The sequence below is a fragment of the Mycetomoellerius zeteki genome, unplaced genomic scaffold (assembly GCF_001594055.1).
Source record: "Mycetomoellerius zeteki isolate Tzet28-1 unplaced genomic scaffold, Tzet1.0 scaffold155, whole genome shotgun sequence".
Classification (NCBI taxonomy): Eukaryota; Metazoa; Arthropoda; class Insecta; order Hymenoptera; family Formicidae; genus Mycetomoellerius; species Mycetomoellerius zeteki.
The window spans coordinates 3,834,781-3,860,668 of record NW_017256500.1 but is presented as its reverse complement, the minus strand read 5'-3'; the positions used below and the strand labels follow the sequence as shown (position 1 = coordinate 3,860,668).

At 38.9% G+C, this 25,888-nt stretch overlaps 1 protein-coding gene across 2 annotated transcripts in view; it reads left to right on the top strand.

Moving 5' to 3' along the window:
• LOC108720791 (uncharacterized) overlaps positions 1 to 25,888 on the top strand; it is a 26,964-nt gene extending 1,076 nt beyond the window's left edge. The window contains exons 1-7 of one of the 2 annotated variants that reach the window (XM_018444973.1): positions 10,593 to 10,907; positions 13,314 to 13,958; positions 16,265 to 16,498; positions 18,431 to 18,615; positions 20,147 to 20,547; positions 21,775 to 21,852; positions 25,399 to 25,888. In XM_018444973.1, coding sequence (XP_018300475.1) covers positions 13,575 to 13,958; positions 16,265 to 16,498; positions 18,431 to 18,615; positions 20,147 to 20,547; positions 21,775 to 21,852; positions 25,399 to 25,541 — 1,425 coding nt within the window. In that variant the 5' untranslated portion in view covers positions 10,593 to 10,907; positions 13,314 to 13,574 and the 3' untranslated portion in view covers positions 25,542 to 25,888. Of the gene's footprint in view, positions 1 to 10,592; positions 10,908 to 13,313; positions 13,959 to 16,264; positions 16,499 to 18,430; positions 18,616 to 20,146; positions 20,548 to 21,774; positions 21,853 to 25,398 lie in introns of those variants that run through there. The other variant, XM_018444974.1, reaches the window with a different exon arrangement.

Here is a 25,888-nt window from a genome sequence, read left to right as displayed (position 1 = left end):
GGAATGCCACACTCGTGATGCAACATGGTTAACGACCTCGTCGCCGAAGGGACAAAAATCCGATTCTTAATCATGATTAATTCATTTAAATTAACATTTGACTTTTAATTAACTTATCCCGGTTCCGCGGATGAGTCCACCGCGAGTCCACCGCGTCCAGCAACTCGTTACGCCATACAAAAATTATTAGCCGAGCGAAGGCATCGCAGGTGTCATTAATTTCGGGAATCCCTCATAAATTATGTTTGACGCGAGCAAGGCATGTATCCGGGAAATTGCCAGCTGGACGTCTAATCGCTATATATTTCTCATAGATCGTCGTAACAGTAAACGCGCGATTTGACGCGCGGTAAGGCGGATTATGCCTCACTCGCGCAATTCGACGGGACGGGCGTAACCGCGTGAGAGACGACCGGGAACGAGTCTCGAAGCCGGTTTTCGACGAAAATCGACTACGGGACTCCGCGGGACCCGTTTCTTCGTCATTAACCGCGCTCGCGCGTGCTTGCTCGCGAAGGTTCGAAGCGCGCGATTTTTCACGATTCCTGGCGTCGCCGCGACTCCGTTACCGTTACCAGGGGACTGTTAAACGGCCTCGTCGTCCAAGCGGGCTTTCCCACGGGTAGAGTGGATCGCGAAGAAACGGGAGGACGTTGAGGGTTTTCCTTCATTATGGAAGCCAAAGAGTGGCCGGTGAACTTCACGAATGAGCCGTTCGTTCCAGAGCTATTTGACTCGAAGATGACCCGCGATCGTGAGATATTGCCTCTCGTCGCAAAGTCACATACGACGATATATCTTGGTGAAAATAAAGTGTAACTTTTATAGGCACAATATACAAAGAGTGGCCAACGCAGATCGAATTGCAGGAAACGAAGCTTCTAGGAGGCGAGAATTGAAACAACGAAATGTAAAAGAGGCGGTTACGCTTCTTTTACGTTTCATTGTCTCAATTTTAGCTTCCTAGAGAAGCTTTGTTTATGCTTCTGTTACTCTCCCCTTATATCTGACTTCTGATTTTTATTTTCCAAGGTAGACTTGGATTCAAGATGCGATTATGTTAATTAATTAACTTTTTAGGCGCAAACGTGAAAAGTGAAAAATTTCTCCATTATCTATACAATCCTTACAGAAATCTAATACTGGCGAATTTATAACTGAAAGACAGTAATTAATTACTTATTTGGAGTACTAAAAGAATTGAACAACAGCGCTAATATTTAAAATCAGTTATTAATTACTGTATTTTAGTGGCCAGTATTCAATTTTTGTAAAGAAATGATAAAAATCTTGATTTTTCATGTTTTCACCTTAGGGAAAAAGTTACATGATCGTTATAGAGTCTAGATCGTATAACCATCTCTTATAACGCTTTATCAAGTCTTGTTAATCTCTGCTCGTCATAATCGAGCCACCTATCACGCACGCTATCGGCAGGTAATGCGACATTCCTCTTTTTCTCTAGAGATCTTGTAATTTCTTTTTTTTTTACATTTTGCTGCTTCCATTAATTCGATTGCACACCGACACCTGCAATTCGGTTTGCATTGGCTCTTTATACCGTAAATATGGATGACTTGGAACAAGTGTAGGTGACTTGGGACAGCATGTATTTTTGTTAAATTCAATCATGGAATCCATCCATGATTGAATTTAACAAAAATACATGCTGTCCCAAGTCACCCTCTTATACCGTACATTGTGACTATAATTTATAAAGAGTTTGAAAGAAATGAAAAAATGAACAACAACAGCAAAGAGCGCGCGTGATGTGGGAGAGCATCGTGGCAAACGCACCTCGAAATAAAAATCAGCGCGATAATCGAGCAGAGGCAGCCTTTCTTGCGGACGCATATCGCGATAACCCGACTCGCCGACGGACGACGGGCCGCGAAAGCGCAACACGGTTCAGCGCATTACAATACGGGCTGTGCGCGTCTCGTAATGGAATAAATATTTCATTTCGCGCGGCGCGGCCGTACGAGCCCCGTCCTGCGCGTTTTTCCTCCGGGCGGCCGGCAGTGGCGATGCCAGTTCGCTACGCGTTCGCGCGGGGCCGAAGGGCCCCGGTCTCGTCCCGTTCCGTCCCGTCACGATGGCGGACCTTAACGGCCCATAATTCATCGCCGACGTATAATAAATATCGTTAGCTCGTCGTGAGCGCGCGTAGACACGCGGACAGCGAGCTCACCCGTGCGGGCCTCCTTCCCCCCCTTTCTTTCTTCCTATCCTCTCCGTCGTCCCCTGGGATTTTATTGTATATGAAAGGAAGGCCCGTATCACGTCAAACATGTCGTCGAGTCGTCCTACGAATCGATACGTCGAGGACCGTGAAGAGCCGTTCCTCAGCTTCTCAACCGAGCTTGAAAAAATTACAGATTTTTTCGACTTTTTTGGGTTACGTGTAGATAGAGTTACCATATTTGAATTATAAAAAAAAGTATACATATATATTTTTTTTAAAAAAGCTAATTCGGAGACGGAAAGAAAGGATATAGTTTTTTAATGCGTTAAATGTAAGTATTTATAATAAAATAAAATTTCTATTGAATATATAACAATAAAATTTTTATTGACAATTCTTCTTAATATAATTTGATAAATATAAAACTTTATAATAATTAGGAAATGAAAGTAACTTCTCTTAAACTTTCTTAGTAGTTGCGTGTTCACATTACGATCTTAAAAGGTGCTTTATTTAATATTATAAAATTTTAATTAATGACTAAGAAATTCTCAACGGTCTCAAAAAGAATATACATGTACTCTTAAAGGAGCACGGCTGGTAACTCTAATTACGCGCGGGCTCCCCCGACAGTCGTGAGTCTCTGGATCCCCTGGAAAAGCCAAGGACGAGAGCACTTATATCGCTAATAATGCGGATTGGGACAGAGCGTTTAATTACAGACGCCCTTCGTGGTAAATGCAGGCTCGTTTTTCGGTCGGCGGACGGCGTCGGATTTATGGAGCATCGCGTTATATGCATTTATACGTGATATTTATGGTTATAAGAAGACGACCCTTTCGTGCGCTCGGTACACGCCTTCCTCTCGTCGACTTCCCCGGATACAGACTCCGCGGTGAGCTTTCGGCCTTGGCCGGCTTAATAAAAGTTCCTTGAATAATGCGCACTCCCCGTGCATCGACGCCGCACATAAAACGCGGTTTAAACCAATATTGTAATATATCACTGCCTAATTAATATGGAACAATAAGCGAAGCGTAAAGTACGTTTAGGTATTTATTAATATTTAATATGTGTATCAGGAAATTGAATTTATCTATTCAGTATATGTACATCTGTATTTAATCCAAATAATTCCGCAGACGATGGTTAAAATGTAGCTAGAAAATATTAAACTATCGTGCGCACAACACATACAAATAATAAAAGAATTGAGGAATTCACAAATTGTTTTAAGTCTTTACAAATAACAATAAAAATATATAAAGGAATTATAAGTGTATATTTTACTCAATTAGCGATAATGAGAAAAGGGCAGTAATTAGTTTTTTAAGGAAGGTAATAAAAATCTCCTGTTAACAATAAGACGTAAGAATAATTTAAAAATTTGTTATTTTATACATTCTTCGTCGTATTCGCATGTATATTAAACTTTAATTTGTTTTCAAATATATAGAAAAATATACAGAAACTGTTCCAGAAATCGTGATACGATCGCAGGAAAGAGAGAATTGCTCATGCAAAAGTAAATAAACGATATAGAATAAATATTTTTCAGATGTGTAGATTTCTGTTTTGATGAAAATCGAGTTTGAATATTCGTTAAGTACGTGTGCACTTGACTAACCACAATCTATTTGGTTCATTCAATTTAACTATCACCGCTATTTCTGTTGCATCTTTAATTCGCTGAGCACGAATTTATCTGTAATATAAAGAACGATAAGAATTTTCTTTTCAACGATTTTTTAATTAATAAGATATTATTGAAACTTATTGCATTATTTTAAACTATATCCAGATACACGCACACACATACTATTTTAAATTATATCTATTATATACGTTCCATTATGTTAAATCATATTCATATTATATCAAATTTAGACTGATATAAAAATAGCGGTGAAAAATCAGATTGAGTGAACCAAATAAACTGTGAAATGGGTTATACCACAATTTCCGAAACACCCTATATATCTTTTAATATAATCTATGCTTTTTATTTATTATTAGGAATTGTATTAATTATAAATTTAATTAATAATATAAATTCATTGATTAATTAATTAATTCTTTGATAAGTGTAATTTTCGTCAAAAATGAAATAACGTAGCTGGACAATTTTAGATTCAAGATCGTATATAAGCAGACACAAGAAAATGTAGTTAATATAGTAATTAATCAATGATATATTGCAATATTAAGCTTTTAGACTACATTTTCTTGTATCTGCTTATATATCTTGAATCTAAAATTGTCCAGCTACGTTGCTTTATTTTTGACGAAAATTACACTTCGATGGTAGTCGTGTATAACGAGCTGCCTTTCGTGTTGAGATACACATCGCGGTCGAGATTAATACGGCAAAATTATAATGATCATTATTATCTTAAACTCTTGTATAATGTATTGCTCTTTTACAGAAGCGCGCGATTTCTTCGTATTTCTCCCTTGATCTGTGCACTTGACAATATCAATTAATAGCTATATAGCGAAGGAGGCTCAAGATTGAACGGTCCCGGCTTGAATTCTGACGAAGGTGAATATTTTTCTCCATTTATTACGCGTAATACCGTTCACTCGTTTATTTTCATCCTCCCTGCATGCGAGGTTGATCACATTCGACGAAAAAATTTCGCTCAAGGGCGACTCCGTCACGAATAACCGTTTTGAAATTTTACGAGATCGTTACGCGGCATGCAGCTGCATTCTGCACACCGTGGACACCGTCCGTTGCGATCTTCCTCGTCGACGAGCAGGCGAACCGATGGAATTTCAAATGAGGGTGCGGTCGCGCGTACGAAATCGTCTGAATGAATTTTCGTCAGGACGTGTTCGCGTTTGCATGATCGGCGCGCTGATCCGAGAGAACCGCCCGAGTCGTGGACATCGCAAGGGCATTAAAACCATCACCGAAACAGAGAGGCGAAGGCTCGGGGAAAATGAGAGAAAAAGATAGAGAGAAGGCGACGAAGAGGCCCGCCAAATAAGACCATCAAAAAACCACTGAATCCAGCACGACCAACCGTCGCGGTCGATTTGCGGTTACCGCAGATACGCAACAGGAAAAAAGGAGGGCTCTCCTTCTCTCTCTCTCTCTCTCTCTCTCTCTCTCTCTCTCTCCCCCTCTTTTGTTCTCTCCCGTTCTCCCTTCGTCCATTCGCTCTTTCTCGCGTCCTCAGCATTATCGTTCCCTTCCGATCCCGCGAAAGGGTCTTGTATACAGTAAGCGAGGGAGAGCGCGTAGACAGTCGGATTTATATTCAAATGAATCGCGATGGAAGCCGCGATTTATCGATGCCCCATCAAACCCCGTAGCGCACGTGCGGGTTGCGCAGGTCAGGGGGAAGGAAAATCAAAGGGTTAAGTTACGAGAGAGGAAGGATGTGCCTTAAGGAGTCAGATCCTTTCCTCGCTCGTTCGACGCTTGTTACTGCTCGGGGGCCACGATCTTGCGGCCGAAGTCGAAGATTGCGCGGTAACATGCAATGACTCTCCTCCTCGGAATCCCGAATTTTTTTTTCTATCTTTATGTTTTATAATTATATACGTTGAATTAACAGCATGTCATCGGGACTTCCTTCAAGACGTTACCGCATTCTTCATCCGCGAGCAGCAAATATTTCTTCAATAATGCGAGCGAATCTCGCTGGATTCTCGGGATCGTTTTAGACGATGATAACGCGACAAAAATCCGTGAGCGAAGTTTTTCGAGAGCGCAATTAACGACACTGCGGTGTCCTACCCTCGCGTCCTAAGTGTATGCGTGTGTGCGTGCATGCCTTTATTTAGCTTTAGTTGGTCGAAACCGGTTGCCAGCGATTCCACTCCACTCTCTGATTCGGGAGAGCGAGAGCGAAAGAGAGAGAGAGAGAGAGAGAGAGAGAGAGAACGAGCAAGAGAAAGAGAGGGAGAGCAAGAAAGAAAGAACGGGAGGAAGAGAGGAAAGGAGAAAAAGGGGGAGGAATGCCCGTGGTCCACCAGCATACACCGCAACTTTTAGGGTTCCCCTAAGGCGCAGGAAGGAATTTCGCACGAACGAATAAAGCGACGTCGTAAGACGTCCATTTCTTTCAGCCGGAAATCAAAATACCACCGCATCTAATCTCCACAACTATTGTGATTCGATTTTGATAAAAAACTATCTATTCGTTTATTTCTAACCTGTCGCTCGTACAGTAATGATAAGCATCACATGCATGGTAAAAAAGAATTTCTGAGAAACTTAGGTACATATTATATACAAAATACAAATACAATATTCCAACATTTTTTTTATAATAAGGCAGAGATTTAAACATCTATGATTGTAAATGTGTATGTTTCGTATTATTCTGAGTGAATTTACTTAAGATATGGATTTTTCTTTCTTCTTCTATTTAGAGATTATATCATCTATAAATAATTTTGTCTATCAACAAATAATTCGAAACTAACTCAGTATGATTAAATAATATCCTATATTTACATTATTTTAAATTAGATGCGTTTATCGCCCATATTAAATATTATATAAGACATAATGTAACAAAAGAAGGATTCAAGGCGATTTTTTTTTTCCCGCAAAGTTCTTACAGGAGTAAGAATTTCGCGCTTCTCTATCGAAATTCGGTCAGGGTCGATCAGATAATTTGCTACCTGCCCGCCACCGGTGACTTAATTACTCTTTTTGCGCCCTGTAATTTTCGTTTCTACCTCTCGCGAACCTGTCTAGAACGAAAGCGTAAGCGTACTACGTGCCTCACGCTAGATTGCGTGGGTAGCTTGCGTCATTAAGGGTAGTAACTTGCGGTACCGGAATGGCTTTGGCTTCGGAGGAGAAAGTGGTCGGGTGTGGCCAGACATTACCACTCTAGGAGACAATCTTTCTTCTTCTCCCTCTTTCTCTGTCCCTTTCTCTCTTTCAGACAGGTTTATATGTGTATATATGTAAAAGAAGTCGTTTTCCTTCGAAGGACTCCGTGTTTCTCAGTTGCTTCCAAATTCTAAATTCTTTCGTAATAGATTATAGATATGGAATCACTGAGAAAAATTTCTAATTGAAAATGAACGAAACAGAAGATTCTGATCATATCAATCAGAATCCTAGTTGCCTCAATTAGAACTGTAATAGATTCAATTAGAAAATTCTGATTTATACATTTTTTAACCAGAATTATACAATTAATGCAATCAGACGCTTTTTCCAGTGATACATTTCACTATTATTTCTGTAATTATTTTTGTTGTATTACTGATTCATCGCAGATTTCTTCGCGGTCGAGGAAATTTCTCGTCTTCCTCGCGTTCTCGCGTGCGACACGTGCGAGCGGCGCGCACTAAGATCGCACGTGGGTGCACGCGTCGCACGTCACGCGGACCGACGACGGTCGGTACGCGGCGCATTCGGTAGCAGTGCCGCCGCCGCGCCGGATCGAACGGCCGAGGTTCGACGAACTCTTTGTCTCGAAAACCGGACAAACCGTACGTTCGTACATACGTACGTCGGCCACCTCTGACCATGCCGCAATAGCGCCTAACATACCTCGCATTTCTTGCCTCTCCCGTGACAACGTGACGCCGCCGCCGTTGTCGCAGCGATCTTCCTTTTCGTGAAATCAAACTGAACCGTCTTGTTTTTGAGATTAGATGTGGTTATAATAATGAAACTCGATTAAAATGAAGCTACAGTACCTAAATTGGATATATAGTTTAATATATTTATTTTTAATCTTTCGGAGCTGCGACGCCAAAATCTGTAATACAGTTATTACTGATACTGCATCTGTAAGACTCATTTAATTTATATTAATTAAAAGGAATTAATTAATTTCGAGAATCAAAATTGTTGGGAGAGTGCTTTATTCTTGTTGAGATACAGAAAAAAGTATAATCGTTATGAATAAGAAATTTATTAGACATATCTAAGTGAATATCGTAAACATAAAGTGTTCTGCTGTATAAATTCTACTAAAATAAAAATTCTTTAGTTTTAACAAAAATAATATGACTCGTATAAAAAAGAATGAATATACTATATATAATTCTAAGTGTATTTATTAATATTTAAAGAATATTCCAAATTTGCAGATGTAACATAAAAATTAATTATTAATAAATTATTTGATAAGGAGATTTAGAATTGAATGGATCCAATAAATTTACCATCAAACTCCAGAAAATTAATATTAATTTATTATTCGTGTAATTAAATTCATTGTCATGGGAGAGAAAGGTTTCTATATTATTCTTGCTTCGACCGTGTCGTCTCGTTTTGGGGAGAAACCGAAATTCCCAAGGACCATTGGTTGTAAAAATAAGCGTTTATTGTTACGAGATTTACTTACGATATATATTCGCTGTTTTTTCGCCGTTGTTTTGCTGTTGCTGGTTCGCTTCGAACGCGAAGTCGGTGAGTACACCATTGCGGTCGGTCCTCGCTTCTTAACCGCGGGCCCCTTTTTCTCGGGCCGATTTACGGCGCGATACGCGAGAAGGAATTACGCGGCGAATTTTTATACTCGTTTTATTTTTTTTCCACGTACACACTTGCGCGCGGACATCCGAAATTGTGTATCCCGCAACAACGTCACGGATCACCGGCAGATTGGCAGGAAACATAAATATCTACCCTTCGAAAGTTCGAAGTCCGAATACGTTTCTCCCCTTTTACGGGAGCGACCCAACCCTTTTCGAGCAGAATGGCGATTGCAATTTTGGGCACTTTTTGTACAAACGGAAGGTCGTCATAATAGAAGACTAGTAACTCTAGTCTAATACGTCATTTTAAAGGATCACATTTTTTAATTAAGCTTAAAGTTGACGTGTGTCTATTGAATTCACTCAATTATAACTATTATAAGTCTCTTTATTAAAAATGGCAAACAATTTAATTTTTTTTATGTTTTACATCTGTTAATTTAAATTATTACTTATTAAAGTATACTTAGTATTCATTTTTTCTCATAACAGTTATGCCATTTTAGTTCCTTGAAATTAATTAGTGACTTTTAATTAACAGGATCTTACGGATCTATTATAGCATCAGTAATTGTGTTACGGATTTTGGTATCAGCTTTGAAGGGTTAAGTTATAACATTAATTGGTTACAGATTTAAAACAGCTGCTCTTCAATAATAAATTGAATAATAAATTGGCTGGTATTACACTGTATCTCTTGAAACCTATTTGAAAGGAAGGATAAATCTCATTGAAAGATAGTTTCGATGACTGCAATCCTATGAAATGAATTCCATGAAAAGCTTCTGATTAGCGAACATCCGTCCTCGGACGTGACCCTGTGTCATCCTTTGAGATTTCAGACGATTCGTTCGTTGAATATTCCCTCCCAATCCCTCTTCTCTCAGTCTCGTCTCTATACCTTCTCGCCTTTCGTTCGAACCTCGGCGAACCTCGGGCCATTGTTAAAACTTTTTCGAGGTTATTACACGTGAGATATGTAAATGCGTCGCCGGTCGGGGTCGGTCCTCGACGTCTAAGGACCAGCTCCACCAGATCGTTTCCACTCACTCTTTCGGACTCTTCCTCGCTCTCTCTCCTGGTTCCTTTGCTCTGCTCAACAGGGGCGGATCGGACTGTAGCGTAGCAGATAGTTCGCAATTCCGTACATGGCTAGCCCTCATTATAGTTAGGCGTAAGAATTCGAATCCTTCGTTTGAAAACCTTTAAACGATTTCAATCAAATAAAAATTCGAATAACTTGAAATAATTTCGAAATTTCTTAAAAAATTTAAATGATCTCGAAAGTTTCGAATATCTTGTATTTCTTGAAAATCTTGAACGGTCAAAAAAATCTTCCCTTGAAAATGTTTAAATATCTGAAACGTTCAAAATTCTCAAGAATAAAAATTATCTATGATGTAAAATCAGTTATTTATCAGTTTATTAAATTAATATAAACAATATTCTTTGTTCATTTAATATTCGAAATAATTTAAGACTTTTATTATCTATTCAAAATAATCTTTGGTGCCTAGAATTCCTATCTCCTTTTTGAATTTATTTACAAATTCAATCAAATTAACACATTTCTCACAAAAGTATCCATCTATAAATTTATCGTTTCTGAACAACCCAACAAAAGTTTCATGGAAGGATTCAAAACATCCGATAGCCAATCATCAACCATTCATTCATTGCTGTCGTATAAATATCCTTGGACAAGGATACAACTGATATTGTGTTCCATACGTGTAACGATACCTTCTTCCTACGCCTGGATTGATATTATTTAATCGCACACGGTGCGTCGTCCGAGATGGAATTTCTTTTCAGTATCCGTTCCTGCTCCTCACCATCGCCACCACCGCCGCCTCTGCATCGTCATCACCATCTCCCCGACTTCTCTGTAACGGATAGGCCTCACCTCCAGAACGGAACTGACTCCAGTTTGCTTTCGGTTTGGCCATCGCGAATGCCAGCGCGTCGAGCTCAGTAACAGCGTGGCATTCACGACGTGCGCTTCGCTGATCGCCGATCACGCGATCGTCGCCCTCGTCATCCCGGATAAAGTTTCCGGTGACCAAAAGCGATCGCCTGGTCCGCACCGTTCTAGTCCAATCTTAGAGCAAAAAAGATCGAAAGGATACGCGCACGCGTGAAGGAGGCTCCTGTGACGAGTGGATCGAATCAGGATACCGCATGTGACTGGATTGGAAGGAATGAGTCCAAATAATTCGACGGATCCACGACAGAGAAGCTCGATGTTCAAAAAGAGCCTGTAAGAATCCTCTCTGTTAATCCATACAGCACAGAAGTTTACTGCAACAATTTAAATGTTATTGCTACAACATTGCAATATTGCTGCAATATTGCTGGAATAATATCTGTGCTGTATGGGAAAGAATTTTTTTTTCCTCAAACGAAACAATTCAATTGTTCCAGTATTAAATTCCAGTATGACTTAATATGTGCGAATTTTAGTAGATGTATGCCACATTATTACATCTCCAAACAAATTGTTATTATGTGCTTTTCTGTTTCAATCCACGATACTTGTATTTATAACAATACAAATAGATCACGCTGTGATCCTTATAAGAGCTGATTAGTGCGATTAACTATAATTGATTTTATCGCAGATCTTAATTGCCATGATCAAAACTACACCTTAAAAAATGTGAATGTTTATTTAACACTATGCGGTGTTTATTTAATTTTCATCGTGTTGGTATTAGTATTAACATAAATATAGTATGGATTTCACATTGCCATGGATTTTAAATCCACCCCATGATGATGTTGACATAAACACTAACACGGTGAGAATTATATAGACATCGCATGCCGTTAAATCCACACCCATATTTTTTAGAGTATATATTAATCGAAATTCGAGATCGATAATGAGAAAGAACGAATGAAGCCGAGCGCATGGACGGACCATTCTTCTTCCGTTTTGGCGCGAAGCTGAGCCTGGCGCTCGACTCTTTACTCGATTCTCGTCTGGTGTTTCACTCCGTCCGTGCTTCACTCTACTTACCAAGGCTGACCCTGTTCGTAATAATTAATGGCGTTAGACCGAGCGAGTGCGTGGCGGTTTACTCATGCCTGGACCCGACGATAAATACATACGGACCGGGTATCCGTTTGCGTCCGCAGGTAATGCCATAGCTCGCCTGCTCCTCCGGTTATTAAACAATTTCCGCGCAATTGAACACGCTCGTAATTAACGACGTTGTAATTAACGGCGTTAGCGCATGCAGATCGCTGGTAAAGTTACGCACCTATATGGCGCTAGACGCGAGGCGCGGTCTAATTGATCATTAACACCGGGGGATCCATCGATCTCTCTGCTCTTCTTCGCTTTCAGTCGTAATTTCGTTGGATATTACGTTACTGTAAACAGCGAGGTCTTTAAAAACCCGGAACATCACTCATGGTCGGTTTAAGTCTCATCAGATCGTAATACGTCCGAGAGAAGTTGATAGTGTCTCTGATAGCCTCGATGTGCACCGGGATGATATGATTGAAAATATTCGAAAGGCTCGAGCGTGTTTAGCCACACGAGTGAATTTGACACGCGAATGTAACGGAAGGGAGATCATAAATCATTAATGCAATCCGGCATTCCGTTAATGAGATCTCCTTCTTTATGAGATGAAGCCGGAGTCGGTTTTCCCAAATGTTGAGCATCAAGAGCAGCTAATTAATAAGCTTTACGGTTATATAGCGGCTTGTTTTTCAATTAACTTTAAATGGATTCTACATAATTGATCTATTACCGAGACAAATCAGTTTCCGAATGCTTGGAAACTAGGTCAAGAAATAAAAATGGATGTACGAAGTAAGAAAATATATTTGTAAAACTACATGGTTTATCTTTTAATACGTTACGTGTCGTGTGAATCAACAATAACCCACGCTGGTTCCCAACTTTTCGTTCAGGTTTAATATATTGACTATAAAAAGAAACATAATTATGAAATAATATTTGATATTCGTGAATACATAATTATGAAGCATATAAAGCAATATTGGTACAGTAGAACTTTTTTTATAATAATAATAATTATTATTGTAAATTTTTAACCATTAGAAAATTCATGTTATTTATATAACTAACCCAAAACAAAAATACTGTGGTGATCCACACAACAATAGTGTGTAGTCAAATCATTTAAAATTGATCCATTATGAAACGTGTTAACAGATTATCTCTATTAAAAAGTAAATTATGTAGTTTTACAAATATATTTGCTTACTTCCTATATCTTATCATTTTTGTGTAAAATCATGAAAATCCTTATTCGAACAATGTATAATTCAACAAAAATTCTGTCTATTTGCAGAAATTTGTTAATAGATTAATTCATAAATGCTTGCGTGGGAGTCAATTTGAAGATACATTTGAATTTATTTATATTTTATGTCTACATTTGTTTATTTTTATTTACAAGTAATTATGAATTAAAACACATGTTTCAAACATGAAATAATTTTTGAGCGTTAGAAATTAAAAGAAATCTACATCTATATTTTTGTAGTAATATTTTCATTCATACGTCTGTATGAGTTCGATCCCCACGCAAGTACTTACGGGTTAAGAACTCGTGTAAGACAGATTGAAGGGACCGATCAAAGCGCGTAGGCAAAGTGTCATTTAATCAGGAGTGTGGTTTTACAGGCGCAGCCGGTGAACCCTAACCGAGACCACGAGCACGGGTGCGTGACTGCAAGAATGCGCGCACGCAGGAGACGGTGCATGATGTCCCGGTGACGACGGCGGTCACGATTGTGATCACGAGCACGACCACTCACGTACGCACGTGAGCTCGCACGTACGTATTTACGCACGTGTACTCACGCGAGGGAGAAAGAGAGAAAAAGAGAAAGAGTGAGGAAAAAAAGAAGAGAAAGAGAGCGAGAAACAGCCGCCGATGCCGCAATGAGGCTAGGCCCGATTATCCTGTCGTGGGCCACGGCCACGGCCGGCTGGCTGGGTCCATCGAGCGGAATCGCGGCGACGGCGATGATGACGTCACGGGCCCCACGCTCTCGGGATTACGAACTTTCGACGGAATTCTTCCTGGTGCCGTCCGAGATCGGGCACGGGCTGGCGAGCGTGGCGAGCGTCATCAGCGTGCCAGCACCGAACCGGACGATCACCGTCTTCAGGACGCCGCCGGGCGTCAGGAAGAGCCAGGAGGTGGAGATGCGGCCGACTCCGAAGTCTCTGTTGAAGCAACGGCCCTGGGCGCTGCCACTCGCCGCGCTCAGCGCCGCGGCGATGCTCCTCATGGCCGGTTTCGAGGTCTTCGTATTGTTCAAGGTAGCTACGGTGTTATTTAATAATTAATATACATATTATATCTCTTTGTTCGCTCGTTATATGCTTTTATTTCTCGCTGGAGGGAAAGTGGATTGCATCCCAGAACGGACAATGAATAATGAGCTTTTGTCTTTACTTTTCTCTCTGTTGTGAATATTTTCTGAAATATTTTATGACGGGTTATACGAGTATATGGAAATTTCATGCACCAGAATGATCTTTTAATACTATATATCTTCATAGTCTGTTTTGTAAATTATATCTCTTGATTTATTAATCGTTCGAAAATCTGATGTTAATCTTTCTTTACTTGTTTTTTTGAGCCATTAAATTATGTCTGTTTTAAACACGCAAATCTATCTTTCGAAACATTCCGTTCATTTAGTTCATTTTATACTCAATACGCACTTACCACATAATTATGCTACCTGTCTATTGCATGTCTACTTACGATATATTTTTTATAATCATTATGGAAATTTATTCTCAGTTTTATTCTAGAGAGCGTAATATTGACACCCGTTCACTTTCTCGATGTCTTCATTTTATTTTTCCGCGTCGATCGTACGAAAAATGTCGAAGCAGTATTGAGGAAGAAACTGGTGAAATAGAATGTGTTAATATCGGCATGACTTGTCACTAGACGATCGCGCGACTACGGGATTAATAGAGCTCAGAAAGGAACTATCGCGTGTCGGCCTCTCCCCGACCCACTATTAATCGTTTTCGTTTCGACAAGCTCCAGTAACTGGCACCGAGGGAATTTCGCCGAGACCTAGGCCCAGTTTACGCTCACGTTAGATCGGCCCCGGTTTTCTCCCGGTCGCACCCTCCGATACGCTTCATTGAACACTCTCGGCGAGAGAGACCAAGCCAACCATTGCTGTCGGATTAATTGGTATCGGAAATTCGGGATTACAGTTTAAGAGAAAGTAAATCGAGAACGAATGAAAGAATAAAATTCTAGTTTCTTTAATATGATATGCAGCAATTTATGAAATCTATTAGAAATTTTGGAAAGTTCGAAAAAATTCATTTAAAAGTTTAGCGTTTTATTTTACAAGTTACATTTCTAGATAGCACGTTTGTTTAAAATTGGAACATAATACATCTTATGTTTCAATTTTGGACATACGTGCTGTCTGGTTTATTCTTTTCTCTTTTTCTTTGTCTCTTTCTCTATAATTATAAATCTTTATTTGGAAATATACATGATTCTCGATTCTTCATTGTTCATTTATTATGTATAAAAAAATATGAAATTTTAGTAATACAAACTAGAATAAAAAGTATGAAAAATAACCTATTAATTCGTAAATAAAAAGCAATTTAGCGAGAAGAAGAATATCGATTATTTTAATTAGAGAAATTAACATCCATCCTATATTGAGCTTCAAGTTTAATCCATGCATAATTATAACGCGCGAACGGTTACGGTCCAATCCACGCGATTCGCATTTTGCGTCTCGATCCTCTTTACAGAATTAATAGCGTGAGAGCGATTTAGAGATCGGTACTTCTAGGGCTCTTGAAAATGCACTCTTGTATCTTGCAGAGTAATACGCGTCAAAACACCCGAGCGTATCCAACTCGATGAAAGTGCATTTTGTACTTTAAATGTAAACGTACAGTACAACAAAGGTGCAACTTCAGAACAGCAGCTATAAGTTCAAAAATCAATTAATTAGAACGCGTTAATATCAACATTTCGATATTATAAAGTTATAGTTGCAACAAACGAGGCTCTCGAGATAGCAAAATGATAAATGTTAAAGTCTTATTTAAATATCTTGGTTTTAATACTAATAAGATTAGTCTAACACCTAACTTTGACTATAATTAGCATTTTTCGTATTTACTTAAAAGTTTTTGAAATCTGCTAAAATCTTTTTTTCGTTTTTTAAGATTTAAATTTTAAAAACTTTTTTTTTAAATATTTGGATGTTTACAAAATTGATAAATTTATAAGTGTTTGCCTGAACAATTAATCAGTTCATATAGAGATTGCTTTAGGTTGAGAAGACCAGAATTAGAAGAAACAAAATAAAAAAATTTTTCAAATATAAAAAACGATGTCTGATGTATATATTGTCTTAAATAGCTAAATTAATGAATGTATACAGCGCAATCAAGTGCACAGTCAATGAGACTTTTTTCGAATCGTGTTACTGATATAATTTTGAAATCTTATTCAAAGAGCTGACATAATAAACACGAAAAGCTATGATTACAAAGACTATTTGTTTAAATCGCCAAATAATTATTTTTATCGCTCTGAAAGAACATTTTTAATGGCACTGTTCTAGGCTAGAGCAACAGCACCAAACAGACGACACTTGTTCCTGGGTCAGGCGTTGCTTCTGGGCCTCTTCCTTTTGGCGGGTCTCTCCGCCGCGGCCTCTCTCAGCCAAAATCCGCTGTCCTGTGCCGCTTTCCGGTTGGTGGGACTCCCCGCCGCCCTCGTGTTCGCCGCTCTGCTGGTCAAATGCGTTTTCCTGCTCTCGTTAAATAGCGGCGTGTACTTACCAGCGCCCTATCAGGTGAGCAATCATATACCGAGTATTCCTGATTTATCAATTAATTTAGCGTTCGTTTTTGCATTTTACAAATTCGGAAGATACTATGGTTTTCCAAGGAACATAAAAGTCAACAAAAAATTAAAATAACTTTATTTTGATTCTTAACGTCAATGAACAGTCAAATTTTGTAATAAAAGATCATCATTTTGACTTTCATGACGTTAAAATAAAATCATTTTGACTTTCTCTTGACTTGATGCGTATTCCTTGGATTCTAATAAGCCCGATGATACCTTGGTTTTGTTTCTCGTGTCAATAATTATTTATATTTTGATAGAATATCATTTCGAAGCTTGATATATTATTAACATTGAAATAATCAGCATGGAGAATCGAAAGTTAAAAAGATATCAAGGAATTTATATCGGTCAAAGAAGTGGCAAAATCATTTCAAAACTCGCGAAGAGAAGACAAGTATCGATAAGACGTGTCACGCGACTAATCAAAGTAAGGCGAGATGCACAAAAGTATAATAAATTACAATGTCATTTTATTCGTCTCCCTCCATAGAGAAACTCCGCGCGAACGATTTCCGTCGTATCCGCAACGATCCGGATGTTCATCTCGCACAGCCATTAGTATGTCGTAAACGGGTCCCGGATCCTTCCATCACCCTTCTCCCTTCGCCTTCCCTTTTTCATAGCGTTGCGTCATCGTACCGTACGCGCGACGATTAATTACAGACGCGCGCGCGCGAAAAACCACGGAGGCAATTATCGCGGCGGTGTGTTGGTGCGTACGCTGAATGACAGGCGTGGCAGGACGTGCGCTTCTCGCCCTGCGGAGGCCTCCTCCCCACAGGATAAACATCCATTTTTCATGTTCGACGTGCTCCCGCCTACCCCGGCGCCTCGCTCGGTGCATCTAGAGATTCTCAAGTAAGAGATTGCTGGACACGATACGTTTGGTCCGCCATATTTTTTCAGGACCTGCTTAAGACAGAATAAGATGGATTATGCACAAGATGAAATGAGATATTCGCGCATCTCATTCTATCTTAAGCGTTCTGAAAAATATGGCGGACCAATCAGAAGTTGTCTAAACCGTATTATGCTTGGTTTATGCTTCGGTCTTAACCCTAAAATCCTAAAATTCAGCCAATAGGGCTGCCAGTTCTAATTGGTCCTAATTGAAATCTGTATTTCATTGGCTGAATTTTAGGATTTTAGGTTTAAAACCGAAGCATGAGCCAGGCATTACTTATTGTACATCTTAGTTTATGCTCGTTTTTCAATTCAATTGATCTTGCTTATATTATTTGTTTAGCTTTGACTTACATATGAACGAATAGATATTATTTTATCTTATTTTTAAATACTATTGTCTAAACTGTGTTCAATCTCTTACTTGAGAATCTCTATAGGTGGATTGCTTTTATGAGAAAAACTCTTTTAAAAACGTGCACGAACGCAAGAACGAAATCAGGACGGTATGTCCGCCCTGATATGATGCGCCGTCCGGTGAAATGTAATTGCATTCGCGTAATTAAGAATGTTGCCGTTGAAATGTTTGATTAGAGGAAAGTGGTAGCTGGTCGATACGCGCGAGTGACATTAATAGGATTTTAACGATGTAATTATAGCCCTTGTATAATTTTCTCGTATCCTTAAGAGGGAAAAGAGCACAGATTAAATTTTAAAGACTGAAGAACACATGCTTTGAAACTTGTAAATTTTTCATGCATATCTTTCGAGTAGACCATTCTATTTCTAATATGTCACGAGCGTTTGACGTCACGAGTTAAAAGAATGCACGCCGGCGGTGCCGATGTCACCGCAGGCCGTTCACCTTTAATTAAAGGCGATCGACCAGGGGTAGACGGCCGCGTGAATCTTATAGAGGGGAAGTGTAATCGTGCGAGGGCCTTTCTTGTCTCGGTTCTCGATGCTGCAGGCGCTGGTGCTGGTGTTCGCGGTGTTGGTGCAGGTGGTCATTGTCGGGCAATGGTTTTACGGCGAACCACCTGCGGTGATCCAGGTGCAACAGCAGCAGCAGCAGCAACAAGCGACGGGCCAAAGCTCACCGGCGTCCACCACCTCCTGCAGGACTCCGCTCGGACAGATAGTGGCTTCCCTCGGGTAAACTTTTGCTGATATAAAACTCTCTTCCTTCTCCGCAATCCGCGAGAAGAAAAGCATCGAATCATCAAGTCGATCATGTTCATCTATCGCGAAGCCACGATAAAGCGTGTTAATTCATTATTTAACCTTCCAAAGCTGACACCAAAATCCGTAATTTTTTACTGCTTTAGAAAAAATGTTTTGTTCTATGAACCAAAATTTTACTGTAACGCAAAAATTTGATTAAAATGTATTGTACAAAATTATAATATAATTTTATGCAAACTAAATTATTTAGTTGGTATAAATAAATATTTTTGTTATTTATGAAGCGGAAAAATGTATTTCATTGAAACAACTGAATTTTTTGTTATATAAACAAAATATTTGATTATTGTTAAAAATTATTTTAATTAAACAGTTTTGCTGAAAGTACTAAATTTTTGTCCTAGTATGATACTGAATGCTAAGTCTGTAAAACCTGTTTAATTTATGTTAACTAAAAATTAAAAGGCACTAATTAATTTTAAGGAATCAAAATAATATAACTCATACAAAAAAGAATGAATACTAATTGTAAGTACATAAGGTAGGGACAAACCTGTAGTACAACCAGATAGGAAATATTTCTTATACAAAAATAAGTCGAAAGTGTAGAATAAACATTTATCGTCCGAAACTTTGTTTCTGAGAAAATCAAATTTGAAAAATCGCGTCGAGTACACGTGCACTTAATGAAGATACGGTTTGTGGAAACGTATTGTGAAGTCAAGAGTCCATGAATCCGTAATCCAACGAGCACACTTTTGCTTACGGTAGTAGAAATGTTTTCAGACTTTTCTCTCTTTAATGATATAAATAAAATGTAATTATTTGTCACATTTTCTTTAATCCTGCCACTTATTGAAATCATCATGGATGTTATGTAAACATAATAACGTTTACAATGTAAGCCCCACCCTGTATTTTAATAAGAATAATCCAAATATGCAAATGTAACAAAAAAAAATTTAATTTTTTTATATTTTTTGTAAAAAGATTTATAATTAAGTAGATCTAATTAGTCTAATAGACTCACATCAGCTCCGGAGGATTACTCTTCCGCTATTATTCTGTAACTTTTTAATCTTTAAGTAATACGTGCCACGTGGATCACTGGTGGTTGGTCTTTTCATTCAGACTGATACTATGACAACAAAAAAAACGTAAACTAATTTAAAATTATAAAAAGTAATAAAATTATAGAAATTACAAAATAATTTTTAATACGATACTTACACATAATTATTTGATGCAATATTGGTACATTAGATCCTCTTTTTTTCTAACACACAATTTTTATAATTTTTTTTAACCGAATATAATAAATAAAAACAAAAACATCATGGATTACCACGCAGCACGGAACATGTTAATGCCTTTCATACTTTGATTAAATTTTTCAAATTAATTATTATTCTCAAGACGCGCGACTCAGCGCGATAACTTTTGTAACTACTTTCGCTACAGGTGAACGAAACTCTTTTCTATGATCTTCTTCACGTTCCAGGTATCCCGGAGCACTATTAGTAGCAGTGGCATGTTTAGCGATACGTGCGCGAGGCGTCCGGGATAATAATCGGGAAGCGGCCTTCATCGGCCTGGCGGTCGGCCTCTCGTTGCCGATCTGGATCTCCAGCGGGATCGGTACGCTCGCGATCGGCAGCGAGGGTGATCGAGAGGCCTGGCTGGCCTACGGCTTGCTCGCCACGTCGCTCTTCATCTTCCTCACGATGTTTCTACCGAAAGGACGCCAACTGGCTGCCCTAGGTCGAGAAGGGCCCACCGCAGTCATTCGCGATCACGACGATGCCCTCAGTTCCCTCCCCGGCAGTGGCTATTCGCCCTCCTTCTTCCACTTCAAGCCCGCGGAGGCATCTCTGAAGAGGAAGATGCATTACCATAGTGCCGGTAGGTCGCCCTTTCAAATGAATACGAGGTCTATTTTTTTATTCCTGCATTAGACTGCGCTAAAACTATTTCTCACCTTCGCCAAATGTCAAACATATTACTTCCCAAGTAGAACACAAAAGTTATAATAATAAGGATAATTCATAAGGATATTTCATCATGACTTTTGTCACTTATAAGTTCATTTTTAAGTGATAAATGACGTCATAATTAAGTCATAATACTATTATGACTTAATTATATGACTGTGTTCTACCTGAGCTTTCTCTGTGTGTGTTTCATTTTAAATTCTAAAAGTTTGTTCTTAGCTATAGAAAACAATCTTATTGATAACGAGATTGAAGTCGTTTACAATGAACAAAAGATGTGCAACAATGTTATTGCAACGATCTCTCTCTCTCTCTCTCTCCTCATCCGAATATCTAAGTTTCTCTTCCCCGCGCATTTACGTTTCACTTCACGGAGTTGCAGTGCATAACGTGTCCCGATTCGTTTGCTCGATACCCACAAGATAGATCTTCAGGTTATCTCGCGGTAGCCGCTAAAAGTGCGGACAACGTAATCGCGCGCCAAATAACGGAAATGCGGTCACGACCGTCGGAATCGGCGGCGCGTGAAACGTGAATAATTGGGTAAATGAGAAAGTAAATAAACGGAACGCGCATTTTCATCGTTTAAAAAAATAGAGCAGCAATTCTCTCGATCGATGACGCGAAAACTTTCGCGATCGCGATAATTGCGCGCGAATTAGGGGAATGCATTGCGTGCAAATGTATGATGCGTGCACTACTTAAGAATCAGCTCTAGTAGTATAATTTATTGATCAAACATTGATTATATCGACATGGTCAACGTTGTCCAATATAAAACCAATATTAACTAATAAATTTAATGCGGTGTTAATATAAAACGCGAAACGTTTATTTTACAAGATCGAGTAAATATTGGGGGCCAATTCATAGTTATTAATATTACGCCAATAATTTGTGCTACTAAGGAAGTTGCAAATAGATATGTAATCGAAAATCTGATGTCGGAGATGTTAAACCGTAACGTCAACCAAGAGATAGAAATAGTGACCTTAAATCAAGCATGATTAACTGGCAATTGGCTAAGACGGCTGTCTCTATAGAGTAGATGGTATCGTGTAATTCGCGTAATCATTTCCTCTCTTATCTCTCCTCCCTCATCCCGAGATTATCATAACGTGGAAATTTCTAATTATAGATCGAGTCGCACTGGTCTCATCCGGGATACCCGGATGCAGCGCCTGCAGGCACGGAGGAAGTCCCATATACTCAGACGGTAAGCCGTCATTATTTATTTTCAGAATCAGACGATCGATTATTATTACGTGCCGTATGCAAAACTACCCTATTGCGCATCGTAACGTATCGCGCAAAGACCCCGTTGTAAATGTCCTGGGGCGTACATTTTCACCAATTAGATACGTTGTCGGTGTCCTTCGCGTCACGCAACGGCATGGGCACAGGAAGAAGACCTGTCACAAGACGCTGACATCAATCCGAATATAATACGTTGTAATTAGCATAACGATCTTAATCCTTTCACGTTCGGCAAAGCATGCATGTCTCAGTATATTTGAGAAATCATATTTCCATTAAATATTGAATCGCTAAGATTAAATAGAGATATTTAGAAGAGATTGTTTTTAATTATAATTGAAAGATTTGTGATAAAGTTACTATAAAGTACCAACAATTATTTGTGTATAGTAAAGTTGGAGATTTCTTGGATCAATCATAAAAGTTTTGAAATAATATACCTACGGTGTTACTTTCGCATAAAAGAATATTATCCTGATATAAATTTCTGATGATATTTATATTATGTAAAGTATAAATTAAACTTTCGAACATCATGTATATTTCCTAATCGTTATTATATCCATTATTTTGAAATGTTATGTTTTCATATTCAGTGATAGAAAATTTAAAAAATAATTAAACCAGATATGCTCTTCTTGTCGAAAAAATTAGACATGAAAGAGTTAAATCTTATTATTATCTTGAAGATTAGAATTTCGAAAGAAACGTTAAAACGGGATAAAATATACGGTGAAGTTTCATCACGTCGTATAAAATATGTGTGCAAAATTTTTCTCATCCATTTTTAATCTTCGGCTGACGATGAGAGAGATTTGCTTAAGAATACATATATCTTTATTTTCTTTCACCGAGAGTATTCGCTGTACGTCGGTATCACGTGTATCGTCCGCAGAATCTCGACACTTCCTGTCCTGCCCGCGCATTTCCTGGCCCGAAACTTTTCCTTCGTCACGCTAACGCCCTCGACGACCTTCACCTCGAGGTGCGAACGAACGAAAGGGAGGAAAAACGGCGGTAGGAAAGACGGGGGGAAGACGTCGCGCGGAGAAAAGAGAGGGAGAAAGTCCGAGGCGGAGGTCAATCGCTTCTTGCTTCACGATGTTGCAGACGCGGGGGAGGGAGGATAAATCCCGTTAGATTGGACCATGCCCTCGTGAAACGACGACGCCAATCACGGTGACAAAAATCCGGCGCTAAAGTGAAATAGAATGAGCGCGACGGATTATCTCGCTCGCTCGCGGTCGATACTTCGCGGAGACGCAGCGGCCATTCCTCGTCTTTCCTCGTCCGAGAAAATCCGAGTTTCCAGATATATTTCCCTTTAGAGAGAATAACAACATTAGCGGGAGTTTCACACTTTCTAGAGACACATAATGGAAAAGCGCGCCGGCGCGCGTACGAGTTTCTAGATCCTATTCAGCTCTATTCGAAGGGAACGCGCTACGGTAACCAGGTCGCGCCGTTACTCAACGTGTTACAGATGCGAACCAAGTGTAAATGGGCAATTAAAAAAAAAAACAAATGAAAAGGAAGACGAGAAAGAAAAAGTCTCCCGTCGATGCGAATCGCGATCATTTCTCAAACGCGCGCACGTTTGTACAACATGACGACGTAGATCATAAATCACAGTTGGATGACTTTCACCTACGCGCGATACGCATTTACGTTAAAGACCCCGACGCGTGTCCATTCAGCGAGGAAACGACGTAGCACTTTGTAACGAATGTACTCCAACGGTCGCGGCCGTTAAGCCGTGTACGATCTTCGCGTCGAATCTTCGAGAAATCGAGAAACACGCCACTTTCGCCCGAGGATTCGATAACGGCCCTGTTCTCGTAGAAGAGCAAGCAATTTCTCGCGGACGTTATTCCATCGATAAGCTGCACTCCCGGCGCGATACGATTTCTTTACGTTTCTTGCGAGGCTCGTTATTACGAGCAAGGCGTGAAATGTGCAAGAGATTACGAGAGAGGCGAAGGTCGCTAGCCTCTTCAGACTGGGTACACACCGAGCTGGTTCACGACCCTCATTACGCGAAGCACGACATCTCTCTGACAGAAACTTCCTTTATCATTAGTCCGTAGCGCGTAACACAACACATATAAACACCAGGGAAATATCTTAATAAAAATAGTAAGAAAACTTTTGTTTTTATTCGTTTTGGAATATATCGACGTTACGACGGCATTATACGGCAATTGGAATATATCTTATTTAATATATTACGTTTCATATTGGAAAGATTATTATAATTACTCGAGTTATCTTAATGTATAACAATTTCGAATAATCAGGTTTCACTAAAACGAGAAAGAAATCTTATAATCTGAGTACATAAAAGTTACGATAGTAATTTTAACAAAAATTGTGATTACAATGATGTTGTACATATAACTTGTTATACGTTTACAATTTTTTATATGCAGCATATATAAGTTTAAAATACTTATACGACTTTTTACAATATGCATTATCTTTGCTAATGTAATAAAAAATATGTAGATATATGTATAATTTTTATTTCAACTATTATTATATTAATATTAATATAACATATAACATATTAAAATTGCCATAATAATGAATAAATATCGTTATATTCAACAAAGCATTGTAAAAAAATATATTTCTTATACAATTTATATGTATAATTTATATTTCTATTTTACTTTCTCCCTTCTACTATATAATATTTTCTCCGTAAAGAAAACAATACAAAAGAAAAAATGTAACATCAAAATGTGAGGAAAAGGAAACATGTATTCTCATGAAAGAAACATGGTATCCGCAAATTTTCTTTCTTTAAAGATAATTTTGTTTAATTGTTTAAGAAATTATGTTAAAAGCATATCGATAGTAGAGTCTAATTACAAATTAGGCTACACGTGTCAAGAACAAAGACTCGCGTAATCTTGTAACGACAGCTGCGAACAACGAGACCTACTTTAAGCCAATGATTTTAAATTACAGTCGCGCTTAACGCGTGCGGCGTAACGAGGGCTTCGTCCCGGTTATGCACAACATGATTTCGATTCTTGTATATATCCCGATATTAAAATTCATTATCACGAGGCGAAAATGATAGCCACTAGACACACGGCATGGAAAGTTACGACCGGATATTCGCTTCTCCGATTGATACTAAATAAAACGTTTCCGATGAACATAAACGCGAGGCGATGTCGTAAAGGTGATTCGCTCCAATTTTCCATCAGCCTTGGATTTTCTCTTTTACACTAAATTAATTATTCCTAATAAATATCGTCAGAAGAAAACACCTAGAGTAAAGCCTTGGATAAAGTGGAGTAATTTGGGTAGATTAAAACAGAAATTTAAAAATTGTATAAAAGATTGAGGTCACATAATGCATTCAATCAAACATATACTATTGGTGTACGTTTTGTATGTTTAATGAATACACTATACGACCTTAATTTTTCATCCAATTTGAAAATTCCTATTAATCTGTTCAAATTATCCTATACTCTTATACTGTTTCCAGATGTACATGGACCGATGGAGACGTTCGTTTTGCCACCCGGTATGTACTTGAGGCCGGAGGATGCCGGGAATCTCTACACGACCTTGTCGGCCAATCCCAACGTGTTCTTCCAAAGGGCTGCCCATCCCGGAATGATGTACTGAGAGGGCGAATCTTATCGTCGTTGACAAGACTCATATATGCCTGTCGTGTCTTAAGATCAGATCACGGACAAGCGCGCGATTGTTGATCTCCCGTTATTGTAAATAATCGTCGTTATCAGAATCTTAGTGAACGATTCTACATAGTACTTCTTTGTAACTTAGACGATCATCGCGGGAGTGTTATCCCGCCAGAGACGCGTACGCGATCAATTGCAGATCGCCGCGAGCAATAAATGAACCTGCGTGCTGCGAATCACCGATGCGAGAGACTCGAATTGGAAGTGCCTCCAGAATAATGCAATAAATGTTACGACACATTTTTTTCTAATATAAGAAACATCATTTTC